At 43.9% G+C, this 21524-nt stretch overlaps 1 protein-coding gene across 10 annotated transcripts in view; it reads left to right on the plus strand.

Moving 5' to 3' along the window:
* Window positions 1–21524, plus strand: part of LOC136834264 (tubulin polyglutamylase ttll-4-like) — a 96148-nt gene that overhangs the window by 6294 nt on the left and 68330 nt on the right. For 8 of the 10 annotated variants that reach the window (XM_067096624.1, XM_067096677.1, XM_067096652.1 and 5 more), the window contains exon 2: window positions 10943–11778. In XM_067096624.1, the coding sequence (XP_066952725.1) occupies window positions 10962–11778 (817 nt within the window). In that variant the 5' untranslated portion in view covers window positions 10943–10961. Of the gene's footprint in view, window positions 1–9386; window positions 9575–10942; window positions 11779–21524 lie in introns of those variants that run through there. The other 2 variants (XM_067096662.1, XM_067096613.1) reach the window with 2 other exon arrangements.

Consider the following 21524-nt stretch of genomic DNA (forward strand, 5'->3'; position numbering starts at 1 on the left):
TTTTTAATATGTTAGGGTTTGGACTTCTTTGAAAAATATAATTTCATATAAGTAACTTGCCAAGTAATTACATAGCTATACTTTCCACTCATGCGGCGGTTTGAATTTTAAAATCTGCTGTAGCGCTCCAGTTGTTCAGTGTAGGTGACCGGTCCTGCCCACTAATGGGAATACTATGGATGACTTATCAGACAGCCTTCGTTCTCCTTTTGCCGTGCTAGGTGTAAACATCGGGTGTATGCAGCAGTTTTATTATTCACCAGTTGGATAACCGGATTTCAGTGAAATATCACTGATTTTGAATAGTCTTCAAGCCTACAGCTTTCAGGATCAGTATTTTGTTGCTTTGTTATTAAGATCTGATTCAAGTTTATCATATTTTGCTATAGCAATTTTGCAATCAGTTGATTAACTCTCCTTTACCGAGTAGCATACTATAATGAAAATATCATGTTCACTGCTGAACCGATGTTTTTGGTGGCGAATACATATTGGCGTCTCAAATAATGTTTGATAAGGAATTGAGATATATTTCGTGTGATGGTACTTTGTGTGCTTCAAAACAATTGTTAGTAAAGAATTTATGTAGAACAGTTTCTTATTATACTTTCCTTTGTGCAGAGAACTGAAAATGTGTAAGAGCAGAACATAGTAAGGAGAGAAATTACTTATTTTGGCGGCAATTGGCTTTTGGATAGATAGACTTTCTTGACAACTGAGAATCGGCACCAATGCCCAGGAGCACTCACTAGCTTCCTGAGCTACTAGCTCGCCTGATGCCAACTCTCCCCACATTAATTTTTTCTCCTCTGCTGCTAGCCCTCTTGTCTTCTCCCACGCTTGGCTCCCTAGCTTCCTTCCTGTGCTTTGCAAGTCTTGTGTATGGGTTAACAGAAGTTGATCTTGTGATAGTGTAGCGTTGTGCAGTGGAGGAGGTGATTATCCTGCCCGTCAGTTCTCTTAGACCTAAGTCACTGTCATACCCCCCTGAACCTGGAAGAAGTCACTGAAAGTCCAATGGAAGCTGATGGGAAGTCCCCTGGTTAATTGCCCCCTCAGTTGAACCTGTTGTACAGTCCCAGGTTGTGACAGACAGCCACTGAAAAGGCGTCTTGGCGGAAGTATAGGGAACAAAGTGACTATCTGGCCCGTAGGATCTCCTAGACCAAAAGTCACTGTCTTGCTCCCCTAAACCTGTGAGAAGACATACTTGCGGTCCAAGGGAGTCCGAGGGGTTTGCCCCCAGGTAGTTGCCCCCTCAGTCGAGCCTCTTTTCTGGTCCCAGGCATCGGCGGACAACCATTGAAAAGGCGTCCAAAAGGATGCTCTTTAGTGAAATAGGATCTGGTTTGGAAGTCCATGGCGCTTGTCTTCTGAACTTCAAGTTGTGGAGCACCAGTATTTGGCGCCAATGCACTCATCCAGTGCTTGTAGGTGCCCAGCACCTGGTGCCCAGCAACCTCCAAGTGTCCAGTGGCTCCAGAGGCCCCCCCTCCGACGCTCCTAGATGGGAGGAAGAAGATATACTGAAGGTCCAAAGGAGGTTGGTGGGGTTTGCCCACGGGATATTGCCTCCTCAGTTGAACCTATCACTCAGTTTGCGTAGTGGAAGACCCTCAGACTGCTGTTGGAAGAGTGTCCCTTTTAGTGCCCACCAGATGTTGTCGGATGCAAAATTAGCCCTGACAAAAGGCATTCTAGGTGTTTTTCATAACATGTCCCGACCCTTGAAGAGATGTAGTGACAATGAGACGTCTTCTGTTACGTTTCAATGGACTAGGATTCTTCTCTTGGTGATGTACAACAGTCACAGTCTCCGAGCACACAGCACCTGCTGTCTACCTCTGCGCACTCTGCACTGGTTGCCACAAGTTTGGTGCCAACTCCCGAGCGCCCGGCACCAATTCCAGAACGCTCGGTGCCTACTTCAGAGTGTCAATATCTATCCAGTACTTGACTCCTGCCTGTGAACAGTTATCACCCACTCACAGACAGTTTTTTAGAATGCACTTGTTCTTTCTTGAATGCCAGTCCCCGATTGAGCGCCTGGCTCTGGTTTTTTCAAGTGACCGGTGCCAGTTCCTGACAACCTGGTACCAATTCTTCAGTATCAGTCTTCCGCATCTGGGCGCCATATGGAGAGCATTAGTCTGCATATAGAGAGGTCCCCTTTTCAGAGGACATTTATGTCCAGTATTTTTGAGCTTTGTGAAGATAGCTCCCTCCTCGTAGACAGCAGGAGCACTGGTTAAGAAGACAGAGGACTTCCAATTTTTAGTTACGAGACATTACCTTGATCTGTCTCTGAGCCCTTTCCTGTGTGGGGAAGGACGATTGAGATGTCCTTTAGAGATCCCCGCTCTTTACTTTGAAACCTCAAAAAGAGAAAACTCGGGTGCACTTTTATTACTGAGGGAGTCACACAATCACATTCAGCCCTGTTATTTTCATCTCTTGGCCTAAATCTCTTTCCTTGGGACACAGTTGAGAGAACTGTGTCTGTTCTGCAGAAGGATTTGGCTCAGTTTGTCAAACCCACAGTTATGCCTTGCTAGGTTTCTGTGTTTTCCACATGTCTCCGGCCAGTGCATTGTGTTATTGAGTCCATTATAATCGAGTCCGCTTGAATATTCAAGTGTCCGCCGACTGTCAGAGTCTGCAGGGTCGGCAACTAGTCTGCATGGTGGTCTGCGAGTCGGGATGAGGATCTGCAAGTTCCCTCAGTTGTCCTCGAGACCGCATAGTTGTCAGCAAATCAGCACGGCCCGCAATGCTTCTTTTTTCTCTTAGAATAGAAGATGAAACTCAGGATAGAGATGAACCAGACAATCATGTCAGCCACTCTCCAAGGGCATTTGGATGAAGACCTGAGTAATGCAGGAAGTATCCTTCCATGTTCCCGCCGGACTCTGGGAGTATCTCAAGTCCGTCTGGCAGGATAGAGTCCTCTAGTGTTCCAGCCTCTCTACTGCAAGCCTACTCTTGAGTCCTCACTCTAGTGTTTGACTTCATGTCCTGGAACGTCATTCTTTACCTGGACGACTGACTTGTTAGATTACCTTCGAAGGAAAGTTCGAGGAGGTTTTCTGATATTTTGCGGCAGGGAAATGCAGCTGGACACTTGTTCATCCCCTTAGCCCTGAATTAGGTCGGGCCTACAGTAGTGGCTGTCCGAACATAACCATTGGAAGGGAAGTGCCTTCATACTACAAACCCAGACTTAATATTCCATTCAGATACCTAGGATTTCCATTCAAACACCTAGGATATGGGTTGGGGAGCCTGCATGGGGAACTAGGTAGTTTCCAGGACACAGCACTTGGAAGAACATAGTCTTCTCAGATAGCTGAAAGATTTTCACTTATGACTTCAATGCTTATTGACCCTATTGCACTTCTAGATTGTGGTAATCTTGTTACAAGACCACAGCCCTAAGCATATTCTCTGTCAGATAGAAAGCTTTTCACTTATGGCTTCAGCACTTTTCGACCCTATTTCACTCCTAGCCTGTGGTAATCTTGTCACAAGACCACACTCCTAAGTATATTCTCATCTCTGTCAGATAGCTGAAAGCTTTGCACTCACGGCTTCAATGCTTCTCGACCCTTTTTCACACCTAGACTGTGGTAATCTTGGTTCAGGTGAGTCCTTAAGCATATGGAGAAGGAAGCAAAGCAAGGACACACACACACACACACACACACACACACACACACACACACACACACACACACACTCTCTCTCTCTCTCTCTCTCTCTCTCTCTCTCTCTCTCTCTCTCTCTCTCTCTCTCTCTCTGGGACGTAGACCCTCTTGCACGGGCAACTGACGCCATGCTACAAGACCTTTGACGCCCTTCCGCATTCCAACTTGGTCAAGGAAGGGCTGAACAGGTTTTCAGGTCCATCGCAACGTAACGAAATCTTAGTCCCGTTCTGGACCATGAATATTGGTTCCTGAACCAGGTATGGTTGTTGGTTCCACAATCCATATCTACTCAGACAACCTCACTTTAAAAGATACCACTAAAGGGTGGATGACTTTTCTCGGAAAGATTTACAGACTGTCCAGGAGCTTGCCTGGAGGAAGTGAACTTTTCAAGACTGACTGCAGAGACTGTTGCAAGATGCAGACGGCAGTCTTCTTGCCAAGTACTCCAACCTGAGTAGGCAGTCTTCCGTCGAAGGTGTAATGGTTATAACATCTCGTCTGTGAATTCCTCTTTAGCTCAGATAGCAGAACTCCTCCTATACCTGAGGACTGCCAAGGGGACTCTTCTGACACCTTCAAGGGGCATAGAGCAATGCTAGGCTTAGTATGTAAACACAAAGGTCTAGTTTTATGTTCTAACCAAGATCTTAGTGACCCACGAATTCTTTCGAGACTTCCAAGGCAGAGAGGAGTCTACTTCGTATATTGGGATTCGGACATGGCCATCGAGTGGTTAACGGGCCCCTCTGTCGAGCCTCTCCATTCCACGCCTCTTAACTAGAAAATTCTGTTCCTCGTAGCCCTAGCAAATGCCAAACGAGTCAGTGAGCTTCAGACTATAGACAAGCAAGAAGGTTCTGCTCAGGGGGAGACAGTCTGTGAACAGGATCCGTGCTTTCTCCCATAAGTGATTGTTGGACATCCCTGGCTGTGGGAGAGTGGGCAAAATGTCTTGTTCGAGTTTTCAGGTTTTACCTGAAAGAGCTTTATAATCCGAGGGCCATCCATACCTAGAGTGTCCGGACAAGATCCTGTCTCACCCTCAGTCTATGATTTGTCCTTCATCTCCAATGAACTTTGTTTTTGAGACGCACTCTTGGATTCAAGAGAATGATTTGCCTACCTGTTAAAGGAAAGCTAAGATGCCAGAATTCCGTCTACCTCATTAGCCTTCAGGCTCAGTGTGTCACTCACTCCTGTGTGGCAATCAATTTACTGGAAGTGTAATAGGTCTTCACTTTTAGTTTTCCTTGAAGTCAAAACTGTGTTTGAAAATTTTGCAGCACCTTGGGACTATTATTAGTAAATGGTGTGGCACTGAGTGAGGAAGCAGAGGATTTTCTCCTCCTGTCTCTTCACCTTGTAGTAAGGTGCAGAATTTTTTGGGGAACCGTGGGGTACAATGTACCTTGAGCACCCACCACTCTCAGTGGATGGGTAGTTGTTTCATTTCAGTGTAGGTGACAGTTATTTGTTTGTTTTTATTTTTTGGTACTGTGCCCAGGGCAAGGGCACTAAATGATGCTTTGCCAGCCAACAGAATACTCCTTGGCTGCAAAGTTCCCACTTAAGTAGAGGCGATCCTCAGTTACACTGCCGCGCCACTACGAGTTAAGATGGGCACCAACCAGAGGCAGTATTCTCCTGCAGTGGGTTTCTTAACTAATAAGGAAATGACAAGCATTGTTTTTCCATGCTAGCAGTTTTTTTCTATTTCAAATTCAGTACTTATCTAAATGTTTTGGAATGGAATATGTCCATGTATCCCACCTCTTGTCAGTGTTGGAATCAGCCATGTAATTACTTTGTAAGTTAATTTTGTATATACTTACCAAGTAATTACAGAGGCGGAGCCCACCCTCTTCCCCTCTGAAAGAGGTTGTCTGCTAAGTTGTTCCTAGTATTCCCATTAGGGGGCGGAACTGGCCACCTACACAAACAGTCGGAGGCTACCTCAGATTTTAAAATTTAGGCTGCCGCACGAATGGAAAATATAGCTATGTAATTATTTGGTAAGTATATATGAAACAATTTTATTATAAAAATAACATATTTTCTGGAAGATTTGGTAGTTTGCAATATTGCATATATTGTAGTCATCTTGAAAATTTGGTATGTTCAAAATATGAGCTAATTCAACATAATGTAGATGTGTTCCTTTGGAAATACAACCCAGAACCTTTTATATTGGAGACTCCTTCAGCATGAGCTGGAAATGGTCATTGAACTTTGTAATGAGGTAGTTAGTTGGTGGTTATGAGGCGATGGATAGGAGAATATTCCCCATTTGCCTTCCATCTCCAAGCACTTTTCCTTTGGGTATCATTTAGAGTAGACTTCTTGCTGCACAGCATGTTGATTTTTCATGAGCATTTGTAGGTGTATGGTTGCTGGCTACTTTGGGGAGTTGTTTTTCTACATTGAGGGAGAAAAATAAGACCAAAGGCATTTTGAGGTCCATGAATGTTCATTTGGTCACTTCATGTCCCCTGTAAGTGTTGATCCTCTTAGGCATTGTTTTTTTAAAAAGTGCTCTGGTTGGTCATCTTTGCAAAAGGCGAGGTAAGTTAGGAAGAGGAAGAGGGACAGGAATCTTTCTCTTGCCTCTTTGGAGTGAAATATGCAGTAACACCACCATATCCTGCTCTTGTCAACTTTCAGGAACGTCTGTCTTGCCATGTTCTTGGCGGATGAAGGGACCTGCTGTTGGGAGAGGTTGAAGAAGAAGTGTCACTGTGCTTTGTTGTCTTCCTTTTCCTCAATGTTTTCCTTTACCTCCTATTCATCTTCGGATTGGGAGGAGCACTGGAAGAACGCCTGGGAGTTAGTCCTTAAGAATCCTAAGAATTCTTGCAATCTCATCTGTTAAGAGTGACAGCAATCCCAGCAGTTGTTTGCAGGGCAAGATGATTTTGGGCAATGTGGGTGGATTGGTATACGAGTCTACTTGTCACAGATCTCTACATGGGTCCACTCATGCTTGGTCCTTGGTGTACAACTCCATTTGCTCCTGGTTACCTATCACCTTTATCAGGAGAGGAGGATTGACCTTGAATCTTCCCTTTTATTTGTGTTTCTTCAGAAGCTCATGGAAGAACCCACACTTCCCTGGATTACAGGCCGTCTTGGTTCTCTGGAATTGTCTCAGGACATGCTCACAACTAGTTTCTTGATCATCACAAGCATGGTTATACATCAGTGTGTCACCACCCCAGACAGGGTCAGAGCGTGCACCTCCTGTTAGGGAGGTCAACTTGACCCCTTTCACCACTTGGTGCTGCTCCTTATAGGCCAGGCAGTTTGTGCTCTTGCTTGCCTTGATCAGTTAGCTGTGCCAGCCTGGTTTTGCTTTCCTGATTCAGTGTCACCATAGGGTGGTAAGTGCCATCAGTGCACTTCATGCGGTGCACTGTAGGCATTACGTAAGGTTCTTTGCAGTGTGCCTTCAGCCCCTAGCTGCAACCCATTTCGTTCCTTGTACTGTACCTCCTTTCGTATTCTCTTTCTTCCATCTTACTCTCCACCCTCTCCTAACAATTGACTCATAGTGCAACTGCAAGGTTTTCCTCCTGTTACACCTTTCAAACCTTTTACCGTCAATTTCCATTTCAGATCTGAATGACCTCATAGGTCCCAGTGCTTGGCCTTTGCCCTAAATTCTATATTCAATCAAACTGATTCAATGTCTGGGATTCTGGACTCTTGCTTAATCCTCTGAGCTGGGATTAGGTCAGGCTGTTGTGCCTCCCTCGACTCTGGTAGAGGATCCCTATCATGCTGTCTTGGATTCTGACAATCCCTTGCCCATGTCACCTATGCAGGCTGAGGTGGAGAGGTATATGTCTGAGGTCATTGAGCTTATTTGGGAGCTTAGCTATATAGGGGAAGTGACCTGGGCTATCCATTACGACCTGTTGACCTCCATCAAGCTCACCTTGGGTTTCACCCGATGTCTGCACCATCCTTTCCTTGGCCCTGGGCTCCACTCATGCAGGGGTGTCCTAGAGGAGATGAACTCTAAACTGTGGATCACAGAATTTCCTATTCCCGAGTCACTCTAACAGATGTCTTCCTCACCTGACATGGCAGTGGAAGTTCTACGTCCCGTTACAGGTGGCCATACCAGTCTGTGGACTGATGAACAGTCTTGGCTTGGAATAGCTTTGTGTGTAAAGATCTCTTCTTTCTCCTCTTTGGAAGTAGGACTTGTGGGTTCTGTCACCATGGCTGCATTTCAGGCAGAAAAGAGGTTAAACCTGTGATGATGCAGTTTGTTATTTCCTTGAGGTCTTTGGAGAAGAGGAATAGAGGACAAAGTTTTGAAGTTTGTTGGTGTCAGGAGGAAAGGTTCTTGACCTCTCCCACCATTTCAAGTGTAGGCTAAAACAGTCTCGAAAAGGCTTGGTGGTGCTTGTAGCATCTTTGCGAGACAGTTTATTACCGGGGGGGCCTGCACTTCATAACTGGTTGGTTTTGGTGTCTCCTTCCTCCTTTTGAAGAGTAAGGTCAAGGCAACACTGGAGAAATGGAAAACTTCCAGTCCCCACAAAGGGTACTGCAGCCAGGCCATCAATCACAGTCTTGGGAAAGGCCAGCTCCTTTCTAAGGCCGATAAGATTCCTAGTATTCTTCCTAGGAAAAGGGTGAGGAGTCTTGCATCTTTCTGTTTTCCAACCAGGCTCTAGCTTAGTAGAGGAAGTGGAAAAAAGATAGGAGGGTGCTGAAGTATGCAATGAGGTGGGTGATGTGGATGTGACAGAGGCTGCAGGCTTGGATAGTTTTTTTCTTTTTGGGTGTTTTCAGACTTCATCTGTTCATGATTAATACCTCATGTTCAGTGTTGGTGTCTGTGAGTGAAAGAGCAGCTTCATGTTTTTGATAGACCTGAAAGATGCAAATTTTTGAGTACCCAGTCACCACCACTCTTCGAAGTACCTCTGCTTAGTTTGCCACAGCATGTTATAAATCAGTTCATAGCACTCCCCTGCCAACTGTCAACCACTCTACAAGGTATCGTACTAGTGTTGGTATGGGCCCATTTGGGCTCTGGCTGTTTTGGCATCTTGACAACTGGTTGATCAGACATCTGAGATGCAGCTCCTATGGGATCGTGCTGGATGTTGGCAGATGTTCATTAGTACCAGCTAGCACAAGGTCATCTCCAAGAACACTGACTCTTCTTGTTTTAGTACTTTCTCCTTAGGCCCTGTGGTGGCTGGTCATTTTGTTACCATGTGGGTCTCCTAGAACAGAATAGCATCTCTCCTAAGGTTTTTGGTGGTGAAAGGGTGATCAATAAGAAAAGATGACTAACTTTCTTTCCCCTTCCACTTCAGCCAGCAGCTGTATGATGCTGGTCAGGCCAGATTCAGGTTATTTAAGAGTGCCCAATCGCTGATTTTCTGTCTTGGTAGATGTGGCTTTCTTCATCCTTTTAACAAGTATGGTGGTGGTAAAGGATATTTAAGTGGGATTCTGCTATAATATGCTGTCTTCTGAGCAGGTCCTCCCATCTCACAATGGTACCAAAGTTCCCTTAATTTTGTAAAGTTATAAGTAAGTCGTACTCTGGTACAGGGCATTGTCATCTTTGACTTTACATGTACCAGGATGCACTGGAGTTTTTTTTATTTTTTTCAAATTGCAAATTTTTTAAATTATTTGAATTTTTGTTAGGTATACAAACCAGAAGTCTTGAATGAAAATCCCAGATCTAAGCCCCAGTGGTCCCTGGTGTTAAAGGGGAAAGCGGTACTACCTACTGAGCTGGTAGGTGGGTCCCCCCCTCACTTGTCTGCTGCTAGTTAAATACTGGACTGTACGTTGTTACCAAGCTACAATGACCAAACCAGCTTTTGCTGAAGGTATGTCCTTACAACATGCTTCAGATTTGTATATCTAGGAAAACTGCAATTCTTAAAAATTTGCAATTTTAGCTTGATTAAAATGGGAAAATGATTTTGATTTTATTGTAGTTGAAATTTTTCTTAGAATTTTAACTATATACTAGAAATATATATAAAAAAAATTAAAAGGATTGCAGGGCATTATAAATCATTGGGGAATAATAGAAAAATATTGAAAGATTTATTGGTTGGTAGTGTATATATTCATTAACATGACCACATATAGGGGTTAGTTAAACCTGCAATATTCAACTGGTTATACAGTAGATTGAGGATACCAGCTTTCAAAGTAGGATTAATGATAATTTCTGCTTTTCATACTTTAGTAACTAAAGTAGAAATTGGTCATATAACGTCACTACATGGTCCTTAAGCAAGCAGGTAAGTATTTATCCTGATAGGACAAGTGTAGGACCTTGGATAACTCGAAGAAAATTGCTAGAAACATAAGGTTTTGGACCATTGCATGAACTGGATGGTTAACTCTCACAAGTGTTTGGTTGTGTACGAGAACTATTGATACCTCTATTTTAATGGCCATTGATTACCTAACTTTGTTAAAAATGGGACTTATGCTTTTCTGCATTGTGTGAATAATGGATGTATCCTAACCTGCATTTGTGAGTTCTCTGGAAATGAAGTATTTTATACAGTGCTTTAGTTGAAGGAGTACTGTATTAGATTCACTGAATGATGGTCTGATTTGGAATATTGCTGAGGACTTCGAGTATTTGTAAACTGCGTACTGTTTTTCTATTTCTAATATTATGGTCATCAGGAACATGGCTTCTCTGGTAAAAGTACAATAAAAGTTTACAGCAGCATATAAATTATGTGAATATGTATTTATAAAATCAGAGGCCAGTTACTTGGATCCAAATGCTTGCTAGACCTTAGAGTACAGTAAAGATTTTTATTCAACACATTATTAATTTAAATTACATTTAAATTTTACCCCATTTACTGTCAAGCAGTGGAGTTATATTGATGGAAAAAATTGTATTCCATCAGTTATTGTTTATATCTTTTCTTGAACAAAGTTGATGCATTTGTTTTTTTGTTTTGCAATTGATTGCGAATGCATTTTTTTTAAGAATCCAACTTGTAAATGTTTGCCATGTGTTTTTTTTTAACAATCCAACTTGTAAATGTTTGCCATATGCATTTTTTAAGAATCCAACTTGTAAATGTTTGCCATATGCATTTTTTTAAGAATCCTACTTTTAAATGTTTGCCAAGTATTTTAATAGCATAAGGTAAATGTTACAGAAGTATTTTGAGATAAGCTGTCTATAATTTACTCATTGCAGTTTCAAACACTTTCAGATAATGATGTTGAAATAGAATGTCCAAGTGTCAGTGTGTGTTGTCCTTGTCACAAAGGCCACCCTTTAATGTCTTGGTAGGTGGGCAGCACCTGAACACCATGAAGGTTTCCGATGCCTCCCCAGCTGCCAGGTCATCTACAACAACAGCTCAGCCAACCATCTCCAAACGCCACAACCCAGACACCACTGCTGGAGTTGTGGAGAGTGAAAATGCTCCCCTTGCCTTACATAATAAACGCCAGCGTACGAAGAGTGGATCAGAATCGATGGATGCCTTGGTGGCATACCAGGAAAGTGCCATATCTGCTGCAGACTGTTGCGGCAGAGGAGAGTCTACCCCCCTCTGTGAACGTAATGTGAGAACTTCAAGACCTGAGGGAAACCCAGAGGGTACCAATTCCCAGTGTTTGGAAGCCTCATGTTCTTGTGCTGTGTGGGACAAGGGTGGTGATAATTTAAATAATTTTATTGCTGGAGATTTAACTAGAGGTAATGTTAATAGAGAGTGTAGATGTAATGGACAGATAAATGTGTTAGAATCAAGTGATAATAGTTTAGTTGTAGGGGAATATTCTAATAACAGACCTGTAGTTGGTGGCACTGGTGGATTGTCACCTCACTGTGTAGCAACATTAGAATATGTGACCAAATTACCTGAAGGATGTTCAGGTGGTGTTAGTGATACCTCAGTGCTCAATTCTGCGAACCTAGGTGATCCGAGTGATGCCATTGAAGACTTAGAAGATGATGATAATTATCTAGATTCTTCTGAAGAGGAAGTGGAAGATGAATTTACCATAGTCAATAATGAAGATGATGAAAGCTGCGGTGAAGGTAAGACAAATATTTCTGTACAAGTTTTATTCTTTTTTATGAATATATAATTTTTATGTTAAGGTGATAATGGAGAGAATTGGAACAAGGCAATAATGAAGACATTGGGATGCTAGGTGGGAAGAGACTAGAAGGAAGGATTAAAATTGGAAATCGAGGACCACTGTAGTTTTGAGTCAAACGTCTGTTGCAAGCAACTGTTAGTATTTGCTTACAATGTGTCACACAAGATTAAGAGAATACTTGTATGTTTGCATTAAAAGCAGTACATTTTGTAATTCAGTTGTTGATCAACTTCTTGTAGGCTACTACTGTCATTTAGGTTTCTAAATAATGTATTCACTGCATTTTACATCTCTGTGAAATATATATGTAACATTTAATTTTACAATCTTGTCCATTCATGGTATTAACCAGTTATCCTGTAGCCTCATCACCATCCTATGCTACATCCATTGAAAATTTTTATTCTTTTATTCTAACTTGTTCTGAATATTGTTCCCTGGTTTGGTCTTCAGCAACCAACTCTTATTTTAAACTATTGAATGATAACTTTGAGTTCTATTCAATTTCATATTCCAGATCATAATGTTAACCCCTTGAATCCAGTGGACCTCATGAGATGTCCAATATTATACTAGCGTTTAGTCATATTTGGCTAGAATCTTGAGTCCCTTAATTTCATTCTATGGTATTTGAATGAAGTTCTGGGAGTTTATTCATGTGGCAGTAATGGGCCATAAATAACTGATGGGCAACTCATTAGGCTTTGGCTCTTTGAGTAGGATGACGGCTAGTTGTCCATAAGATTTCATGCTAACCAGGTTTTGAGTTAATGGGGTTGGATGGTGATAGTTGGCAAATTTATTAGGCTTCAGATCTTTGAGTGGGTAGAATGATAATTTTCTTCTAAATTTCTTTGGGAAAACCAGTAGGTGATGATGTTAATCCCAGAACTTGCATCTCCTTGCAATTCTGTCCATCTTTGAGGTTGGGGTTTTTGGTCAATGATGAAAATGTTGATGATCCAGCTTATCAGCAAGAGTATAGTAATATTGAAATTGGTGTAAGTGCCTGTTACATTTTGGGATCAAGCAGAGTGTGTGTTTGTGTGTGTGTTTTTAATTTGCCAAGATTGTGGTGGTTAATCTGTCAATCATTGAAGCTCGGATACGAAACTCGACGCTTTAGTAAGTACTGTCGCTCAGATAGGAGCTTCTGTAAGAGTTCTTTTGGACAAAGCAAATGAGGATCGTAGTGCAAGTGGTGTTGTAAGTGCTAGTGTTAGTGTTGTGGAGGGGGTGGCTACTCGTCCCACCGAAGCTCCTAGACGGAGGTCCTTGCCAAACTCCTCTGCACTTGGGAGGAGGCAAACTGTAAGTCCAAGGGAGTTCGGTGGGGTTTGCCCATAAGTAGTTGCTTCCTCAGCTGAACCTGTTGCTATTTCCCAGGTTTCGGCAACCAAACGTTAGAGAGATGTCCAATTGGATCACATCTTATCTTCTAGTGGTTCGGATTCGGAGTCTTCTAGGCTTTGAAGAGGCACGTTGCGGACGCACATCCAGTGGTACCTTGCAAGTGCCATAAGGATCAAGAGCCTTCTTGCAGCTACTGGGACGACAGAGAGCTCCCATTGCGCCAATTGGCTAAGCACGCTTTGGGATCTCCCTCTCCCATTGGATCCGAGCTCCCAGTGGTTCATAATCCTGCTGCAGGTTCAGTTGACGTTGTAGCTCCAGACATCCTGTTGGCTCCCAGCTCTCCAGCATTGGAATATGAGTCTGAGGCTTCAGATCCAGACGTCCCTATTGCTGCAGGTCAACCTATTTCGCTGCCTTCTGTGTCACAGATTCCCAAGGCTATATCCTCTTCACCTGGCGCTGATCATGCAAAGTCTGCAAATACATCAGCACCCCAAGACTCTTCTTTGCTTCCCATTCACCAACGTTTGGACAACATCCTGCAACTGTTGAAGAAACCCTCGCCTCTGAAACCAGAAGAACTGCAGCAGGATTTGGCACATTCCGCTGTATCCTCAGCAGAGAATGAACTTGAACCAGAACAGCCTTCATCTGTTCTTTCACCACTAAAGGAGTGACACCGTCCCAGAGATCTGCTCTTCTTTTCGCTCCTCTGGATAGTACCAACCTTTTTCCTCAAACGACATTAGAGCGGGTAGCTACGGAATTGCAAAAAAAGGCCACTCACGACTTGCTAGCGCAGTCGTCCAAGTGAACAAAGGAGTCTAACCAAACACCTACGGTTTCATTTAATCCTTGGCCTTTCTCTCCTCTCCAGCCATGGCCCTTTTGAGGTAACGGAAAAAGTGCTTCCTTGTGCCCACGCACAAATCCCAGATTAGTTCACCCTAACAGCAAGAAGTCCAGACCTAGACCAGTCTCTAGCAAGTGAGACTTTGGTCTTCCATTTACCTGTGGGCACCAGACTCTGTCTCCTACACTTCTGGAGACAGTGGGAGGCCAGATCGGTAGAACCATGGGTACTACGGGTTCTCAAAGAAGGGTATGCGATCCCCATCAAGGAGATCCACCTTTGTCACCTGTGCCCATCACTTTAGAGGCATACTCGGGAGGCTCCGAGAGGTTTTCAGCCCTCTCAAAGGAAGTCACAGCTCTTCTCCACAAGAGAAGGTAGAAGACCTGTCATCAGAGGTGTTTTACAACTGCCTTTTTGTAGTCCCCAAAAGCTCCAGGGGTTGGAGGCCGGTCCTGGACGTAAGCGCTCTGAACATCTTCGTCCAAACCATGAAGTTCAGGATGCAAATGAACAGCTCAGTTCTCACTGCAATTTCCCAAGAAGATTGGATGGTTTCAATAGACACGAGAGACACTTTCATATCCCAATACACCAGGATTCCAGGAAATTCCTGAGATTCGTCTTTCAGGACAAAGTTTTCCAATTTCGGGCTCTATGCTTTGGGTTGTCAACAGCCCCTCAAGTCTTTAGTTCTCATTCCTGTATCTCAGTGGCTTCATCTCGTGAGCTTGAAAGTTTGTCTATATCTGGACAACTGGCTCCTACGATCATCATCCCAGAAGAAGTGTAGGAGGACCTTCTCAAAACCCTACAGTTAGCCCAGGAGTTGGGGATTTTAATCAACCAGGAAAAGTTCCAACTAGTCCCTTCTCAGACGATAGCCTATTTGGGGATGAAGATAGACTCTGGCTTTTCGGGCTTTTCTGTCAGGGAAGAGAATACTGTCATGTACCCAAAAAGTCCATAATTTTCTGATTCTTCAAACCTGCTTGGCCAGTGACTGGGTGAGCCTGCTAGGGACTCTCTCCTCCATAGGGATGTTTGTTCCTTTAGGGGAGACTGTGTGCGAGGCCTTTGCAGTTCTTTCTGAAGGCTAGTTGGAACAGGGAGATTCTTCCAAATTCCTTCGTATTCCCCCATCACACAGGAAATAAGAGAAGATATTCAGTGGTAGCTCGTAGAAGGAAGGTTCCACTTACGGAAGTCCCTGTCTCATTGTTCTCCAATGCATCAGACCTAAGGTGGGGAGCGACACCAGGATGATTGGAAGTGTCAGGGAAGTGGTCCCTTCAAGAGAGGAAACTGCACATAAATCTGAAAGAGTTGAAGGCGATTCACCTGGCACTTCAACATTTTGCCGCAGTAACTCGAGACTCAAGTGATTGCGGTTCATTCCGACAACACGATGGCTCTGGCTTATATTCGGAACCAATACACAGCAATAAACACATTCTCACCTGCTAAGTTCAGGGCAAGTTAAACGTATTAGCAGACGAATTGAACTGTTGCAAACAGGTTCTACCCACGGAATGGTCACTGAATCCACAGGTGTGCACCAACCTGTGGAAACGGTGGGGAACACCATGGATAGACTTGTTTGCAACATCCAGTAACCATCACCTCCCCCTGTATTGCTCTCCAGTGCCAGACCCTCAGGCATGGGCAACAGATGCGATGCTTCAGGATTGGTCACACATGGGAATGTATGCTTCCCTCCATTCAGTCTAGTGAGAGACGTAATCAACTTATCACGCATCAATGATCTTAGTAGCTCATTTTTGGCCTTAAAAGGAGTGTTTCCAGACCTTCTGGACCTTCTGTTGGACTATCCATGGCTCCTCCCCCAGAGGAAAGATCTCAGACAACCTCACTTCAACAGGTATCATCAAGGTTTGTCCACTCTTGCTCTGACAGGCTTCAAACTCTCAGGAAGCTTGTCAGAATGAAAGGATTTTCAAAAGAAGTTTCAAATGATATTGCAAAATGTAGACTAGTCTTCTTCAGGGCTCTACCAGGCTAAGTGGACAGTTTTTAGGAGATGCTGTAAAGAATGTAGCATCTCTTCTTCTTCTACCTCTGTAGTCCAACTAGCTGAATTTTTACTTTACCTAAGGTCTTCGAGAGGCTTTTCGACGCCTATGATAAAGGGTTACATATCCATGCTGAACTCAGTGTTCAAGCATAGAGGTGTGAACATTTCCTCAGACCCGGACATTTCAGACTTCGTCAAGTCTTTTGACACCAGGAAACGGAAGTCTCAGCAGCCAGTGTCTTGGAACCTAGATGTAGTCCTGCATTGGTTGTCAGGCCCTCCTTTTGAACCTGTGCAGGCGTCCTCCTTTAGGGATCTATCTAGAAAGACACTTTTCTTAATTGCTTTAGCCACAGCAAAAAGTCATCGAGTTGCAAGCACTGGACAAACAAGTTGGTTTTTCGCAAGAGACAGCTATTTGCTCATATATTTTAGGCTTCTTAGCCAAAAACGAGAACCGGTCTAACCCTTGGCCATGTTCTTTTTCTGTCCAGAGTCTTACAGAACTGGTGGGACCGTCGGAGCGAGAGTGCATTGTGCCCAGTGAGAGCATTAAGATCCTACATCGAGAGAACCAAGAATATCAGAGGGGAGTCTCGTAATCTCTGGTGTTCTGGTAAGGACCCTTTACTTCCTCTCTCCAAGAATGTATCTCTTTCTTTTTGAGAAACATTATTGTTGAGTCTCACTTGAGAATCCAGGAGAATAATTTACTGTTGTTGAAGGTAAAAGCATGAGGTATGGGCAGTAGCCTTTTCATTGGCTTTTAAACGCAACCTCTCTCAAGCTACCATAATCCAATTGACTTATTGGAAGTGTCGCTCGGTCTTCGCCAGTTATTATTTATGGGACATCAAAACTGTGTTCGAGGACTACAGTACGCTGGGTCTGTTCTCCGTGGCTGGTGTGGCACTAGGGAATGAGGGGTAGGAGTGATCCTCTTATCTCTATTCCTAGCTTTGATTAAGGTGGATTAAGGTGATTGAGTTTTTGGGAAGCCTGGGGTACATAGTACCTGGAGTACCCTCTGATCTTCATGTTTAATGGATGGGTAATATATGTTTTTTAAATGGTGTACAGGTAATATAGTTTTATGGTCGTGTGTTAGTTGGTGTCTGATTTTCGCCCAGGGCAAGGGCAATTGTTTTGTTCAAGCTTTGTCAAGTCATAGAAGCACTCCCTGACCGCAAAGCTCCCACTGAAGTAGGGGCAATCCTGACACTACCAGTCATGTCCCTACGGGTTGAGATGAGCAATGACCAAGAGGCAGTATCTTCCTGCTCTTGCTCTCTCCCCAAGTAGGGTTACAACAAGCATTACCACAATGCTAGCTTTTCTTTTCTATTTCAAATGCATTCCTTTATAATGTTTTATGAGTATTACACGTCCAATCTTCTCACCTCCTGTCAATGTGGGGTTCAGCTATGTAATTACTCGGTAAGTTTCATATACAAAAATGACATTTTTATGTAAGTAACTTACCCAGTAATTGCATAGCTATTAGTTTCTTTTAACCAGCAGCTCAAAATTTTGAAATTGTGGATCCACTAGTTTGTTAAATGGCGACGTGCCCCACCCACTTTCGGGTGTAAGAGAAGGTACAAAATAGCAAAGAGATTCAATTTGTTTCTGCCGGCTATGGTTGAACGACTGTGGTTGGCAGCAGCTCGAATTTTGGAATTTATACTTTGCTGGTTGTTTGACTTATCATCAATTGGTGAACTATTTAATTTCGTAGCCTTTTGGCATAATTAAGATAGTGTTAGGCAAATTTTGATTATTGATTGACGACTCTTTGCCCGTTTTTTGGACTTGTATTAGACTTTCTAGGATGTTTGACACTAGTAGTGCTAACATTAGGTATTGCAGCAAAGCTGCAATACTGTACTAACTGAGAATCTTACGATCACACACTGTTTGTGTTCCATGTAGGGGACAAACATGTTCAGTAGATTTATGTTGTGAGGAGTGTCATGACTGGGATATTAAGAAGTGGAAGACTTTAGATGCACATCTCAGAACTAGCTAGAGATAGGAAGATGAAAGCTATTGCTAAGGCATATAGTAAAGCTTTATCTAGACAGGATTCATCCACTAAGTTGGATGCAATCGCACCTGTAATTTCTTCCAATCCCATTCCATCTCCTCCATTTGTGCAACCATCTCCTTTACCTGGCTCCCACGTTTCTGACCCCCAACACCATCGCCAGTCTGGAGTCGAAAATCAACACTCGCTTTGAATTATTGTGCAATCGATCACTAAATTAGCCTCATCGGTGAAAGTACTTACGGATAAAAGCGAGTCAGTGCGCCCAGTGCAAGGGCAGTGGTAGTGGAGGAGGTGGCTGTTCGGCCTGCCGATTCTCTTAGGCCAAAGGTCCCTGTCATACTCCCCAGCACCTAGGAGGCAAACTGGCAGCCGAAGGGAGGTCGGTGGGGTCTGCCCCCGAGCAGTCGCCCCCTCATTTCAGTCTGAAAGTGAGTCAGAGCGCCTCGTGGCGCCCACTGCAATTGCAGTGGTAGTGGAGGAGGAGGTGGCTGTTCGGCCCGCCAATTCTCCTAGGCCAAGGTCCCTGTCAAACTCCCCAGCACCTGGGAGGAGTCATACTGGCAGCCTAAGGGAGGTCGGTGGGGTCTGCCCCCGAGCAGTTGCCCCCTCGGTTCAGTCTGTAGATGAATCCCAGACTGCAACCAAAGGCCATTGGAAAGGCCTTCAAGTGAGTGCTCACTGTATGTCCTCCAGCTCGGAAGATTTTAGTCCCAGGCACGTACGGCGCTATGCGGACAAGTCACTCCTGCTAAAGCGGCATGCAGTGGAGTATGAGATTTCTCCCTCTGTTCCTTGTAAGAAGGGCAAGGATTCAGCGTGCCCATCATGTAGTCACTGGGATACCCCGGAACAATTCTCTTCTGCTTCTTATGATGATTGTCGTAAATTGGCGCCTAAGCGCCTTGTGGCGCGGAAACGTTCGTTGTCGGATAAAGGAGCTACTGCGTCAGGAGATGCACACCCAGCACCTCCATTTCTACAGTCAGCTACACCAGCAACTAAGTGTCAAAGTGCCCAAACTCCTGTTTGTGATTGAGCGCCCACTGGCGCCCATTCATCAACAAGTTCCGCTACTGGCTCCCCTCTCCACAGCGCCCATTGGCGCCTGTTCTTCAACAATTTTCGCTATTGGCTCCCGTCTCCACAGTGCCCCCTGAGCGCCCATTGGCGCCCGTTCTTCGACAAGTTTCGCTACTGGCTCCTGCCTCCACAGCACCCGTTGGCGCCCACTCCTCCACTGCTTCTTAGTAGTGCTGTCTCGGACATTGTTCCTCCTCCAGTTGACCTGATTCAGAGCAAACTGGATAATATTCTCAGTTTGCTTCAGAAGGCTCCTCCTACAGCTCAGGCGACAGCGGACTTATCGCTTTCTCCTGTCTTCTGAGGAAGAGGTTGTTCCCCATCAAGATGCGCCTTCATCAGCGTACTTGGCGCTGTTGAGGTTCTTGCTAGAAACTTATCCAAGCTGCTCGCCAGCTATTCCCTCTTCAGCTAAGAAGGCACTGGAGGAAGTAGAAAATTATGTTCTCGACCTCGGAACTTGCGTACTTTCTTAAAAATATTTTTAAGGTGTTTGAAGTGATGACCTTCCTTGACTAGGCGGTGGGTGCTCTGGCATGCAAACTTAGAGAGTGCTCCTTGTTACCTCAAGAGATCTCGTTGAATCTCTTGGGAGTACTTTCCTGTATTGACAGAGGCGTTCACGATAGTACGCAGGGAGTTAGCCAGTTTGTATGCCATGGGTATTCTTAAGAAGAGGGAGTTTTGGTGCTCTTTTACTTCGAAACGTCACTCTGTCTCAGAGATCGGCCGTCCTATTCTCCTCTTGGACAAGACGTCTTTTTCCACAGGCTACAGTACTGAACATCGCCTCTGACCTGCAGAAAAAGAACACTCAGGACCTACTCACTCAATCTACGAGACGCCTAAAGGATTCTTCAGCTCTTCCTCCCAGGTCTTCGTCTCCGCTGCAACCTACTCCCTTTTTGAGCTCCCGTTCTAGATCCTAGATTTGGACAAGAACTTATATCCGTTTCCCACAGAGTCCCACCAAGAAGTCCTCTTCAAAGTCCTACTCCAAGAAAAGAAAACATAGTCCTCCGTATTCAGATAGGAGCGCGGCTCCTTCACTTTTGGGAACGATGGGAACAAAACGGAGTGGAATCTTGGATAGTGTCTGTCCTGAAGGAGGGCTAGCCTCCAGCCATTGTTTAAAACATCTCCTTACTTTATAGGCATAATCCAAGAAAGTCATCTTGTCATCCTTCTTCAAAGATCTGAAATTTTCATTGTAATATTCAGGGGTTATTTGGTAAACCTGCAGCACATTGTGTTGAGTACCCGGTATTCTTTACACTGATCAGCTGGTAAGGCTAAGTAGGCACTTCTTCCTTTACCAATGAGAACACTGTATTAAGATTGACCATTTATCCTCTGGCCATCCCATACCTGAAGCCACTTTTTCAAAGTGATCAAAAAACTCATCTGGAGCTGCTTCTGTAAATTTTGGAAATAACTTCTGTACTCTTACTACATCAAACACAGGGTCTGCATTACCTTGGATATAGTTATATGGGTTTACATGTAGTATGGATCGAGCTCTGATTAACTCCAACTCCCTTTCATGTTTTGCTTTTTTCTCTTCTTCTTCTTGCCTCCTTGCTCTATCTCTTTCTTCTCTTGCTTTATCTCTTTGTTCTCTTTCTTTATCAGTCTGTATCTGCAGCCTAAGTAAGTTTTCTTCTGACTCTAGCACCTTCAGTCTACCCCAAAATTCTTCTGAGTCTAAACTTCTAAGTTCTGCCTGTACATCACCATTCTCATTCTCTTGCCTTACCTTATTTGTAAATTCTACCTCAGCTGCATTCAACAATTCATATGCCTCCCTTAACTCTCCATCTACTTTACCAGAGCTTATTAATGCCTGGATTGCGACACACTTGACTTGTGCCTCAGTCACATCAAAAGTAACATTACCCCCACATGTCACTGCTAAGAGAGTCCACTGTGCCTTAGTCAGGTGAGATTTAGATAACTTTCTCATGGTTGGAGTGGCCAAAAATTCCTGAACTTCAAACTGAGCCATTTTTTCTAGTTTCCTCAACAAAAAGGGTTTACAATTCACTTCAAAACAATTATATGGTTACTCTCCTACCAAAAATATATTCCTAACACCACCAGTATAAATCATAAACCAGAGTGATATTCTGTTTAGTTCTTCCTGGACAATGGGCACCAAAATAATTTGTTTAATTCTCCCAGATCTGACCATCAAATATTTTATCACGGTTCAATCCTGGGTTCAGTCTCATTCAATCTGTCTAATCCCGTTCTTTAATTTCCCGGGTCTGGCCAACATATCATTTGTCATGAAGTGATCAAGCACCT

This window comes from Macrobrachium rosenbergii, chromosome 4 (assembly GCF_040412425.1).
Source record: "Macrobrachium rosenbergii isolate ZJJX-2024 chromosome 4, ASM4041242v1, whole genome shotgun sequence".
NCBI classification, from domain to species: domain Eukaryota; kingdom Metazoa; phylum Arthropoda; class Malacostraca; order Decapoda; family Palaemonidae; genus Macrobrachium; species Macrobrachium rosenbergii.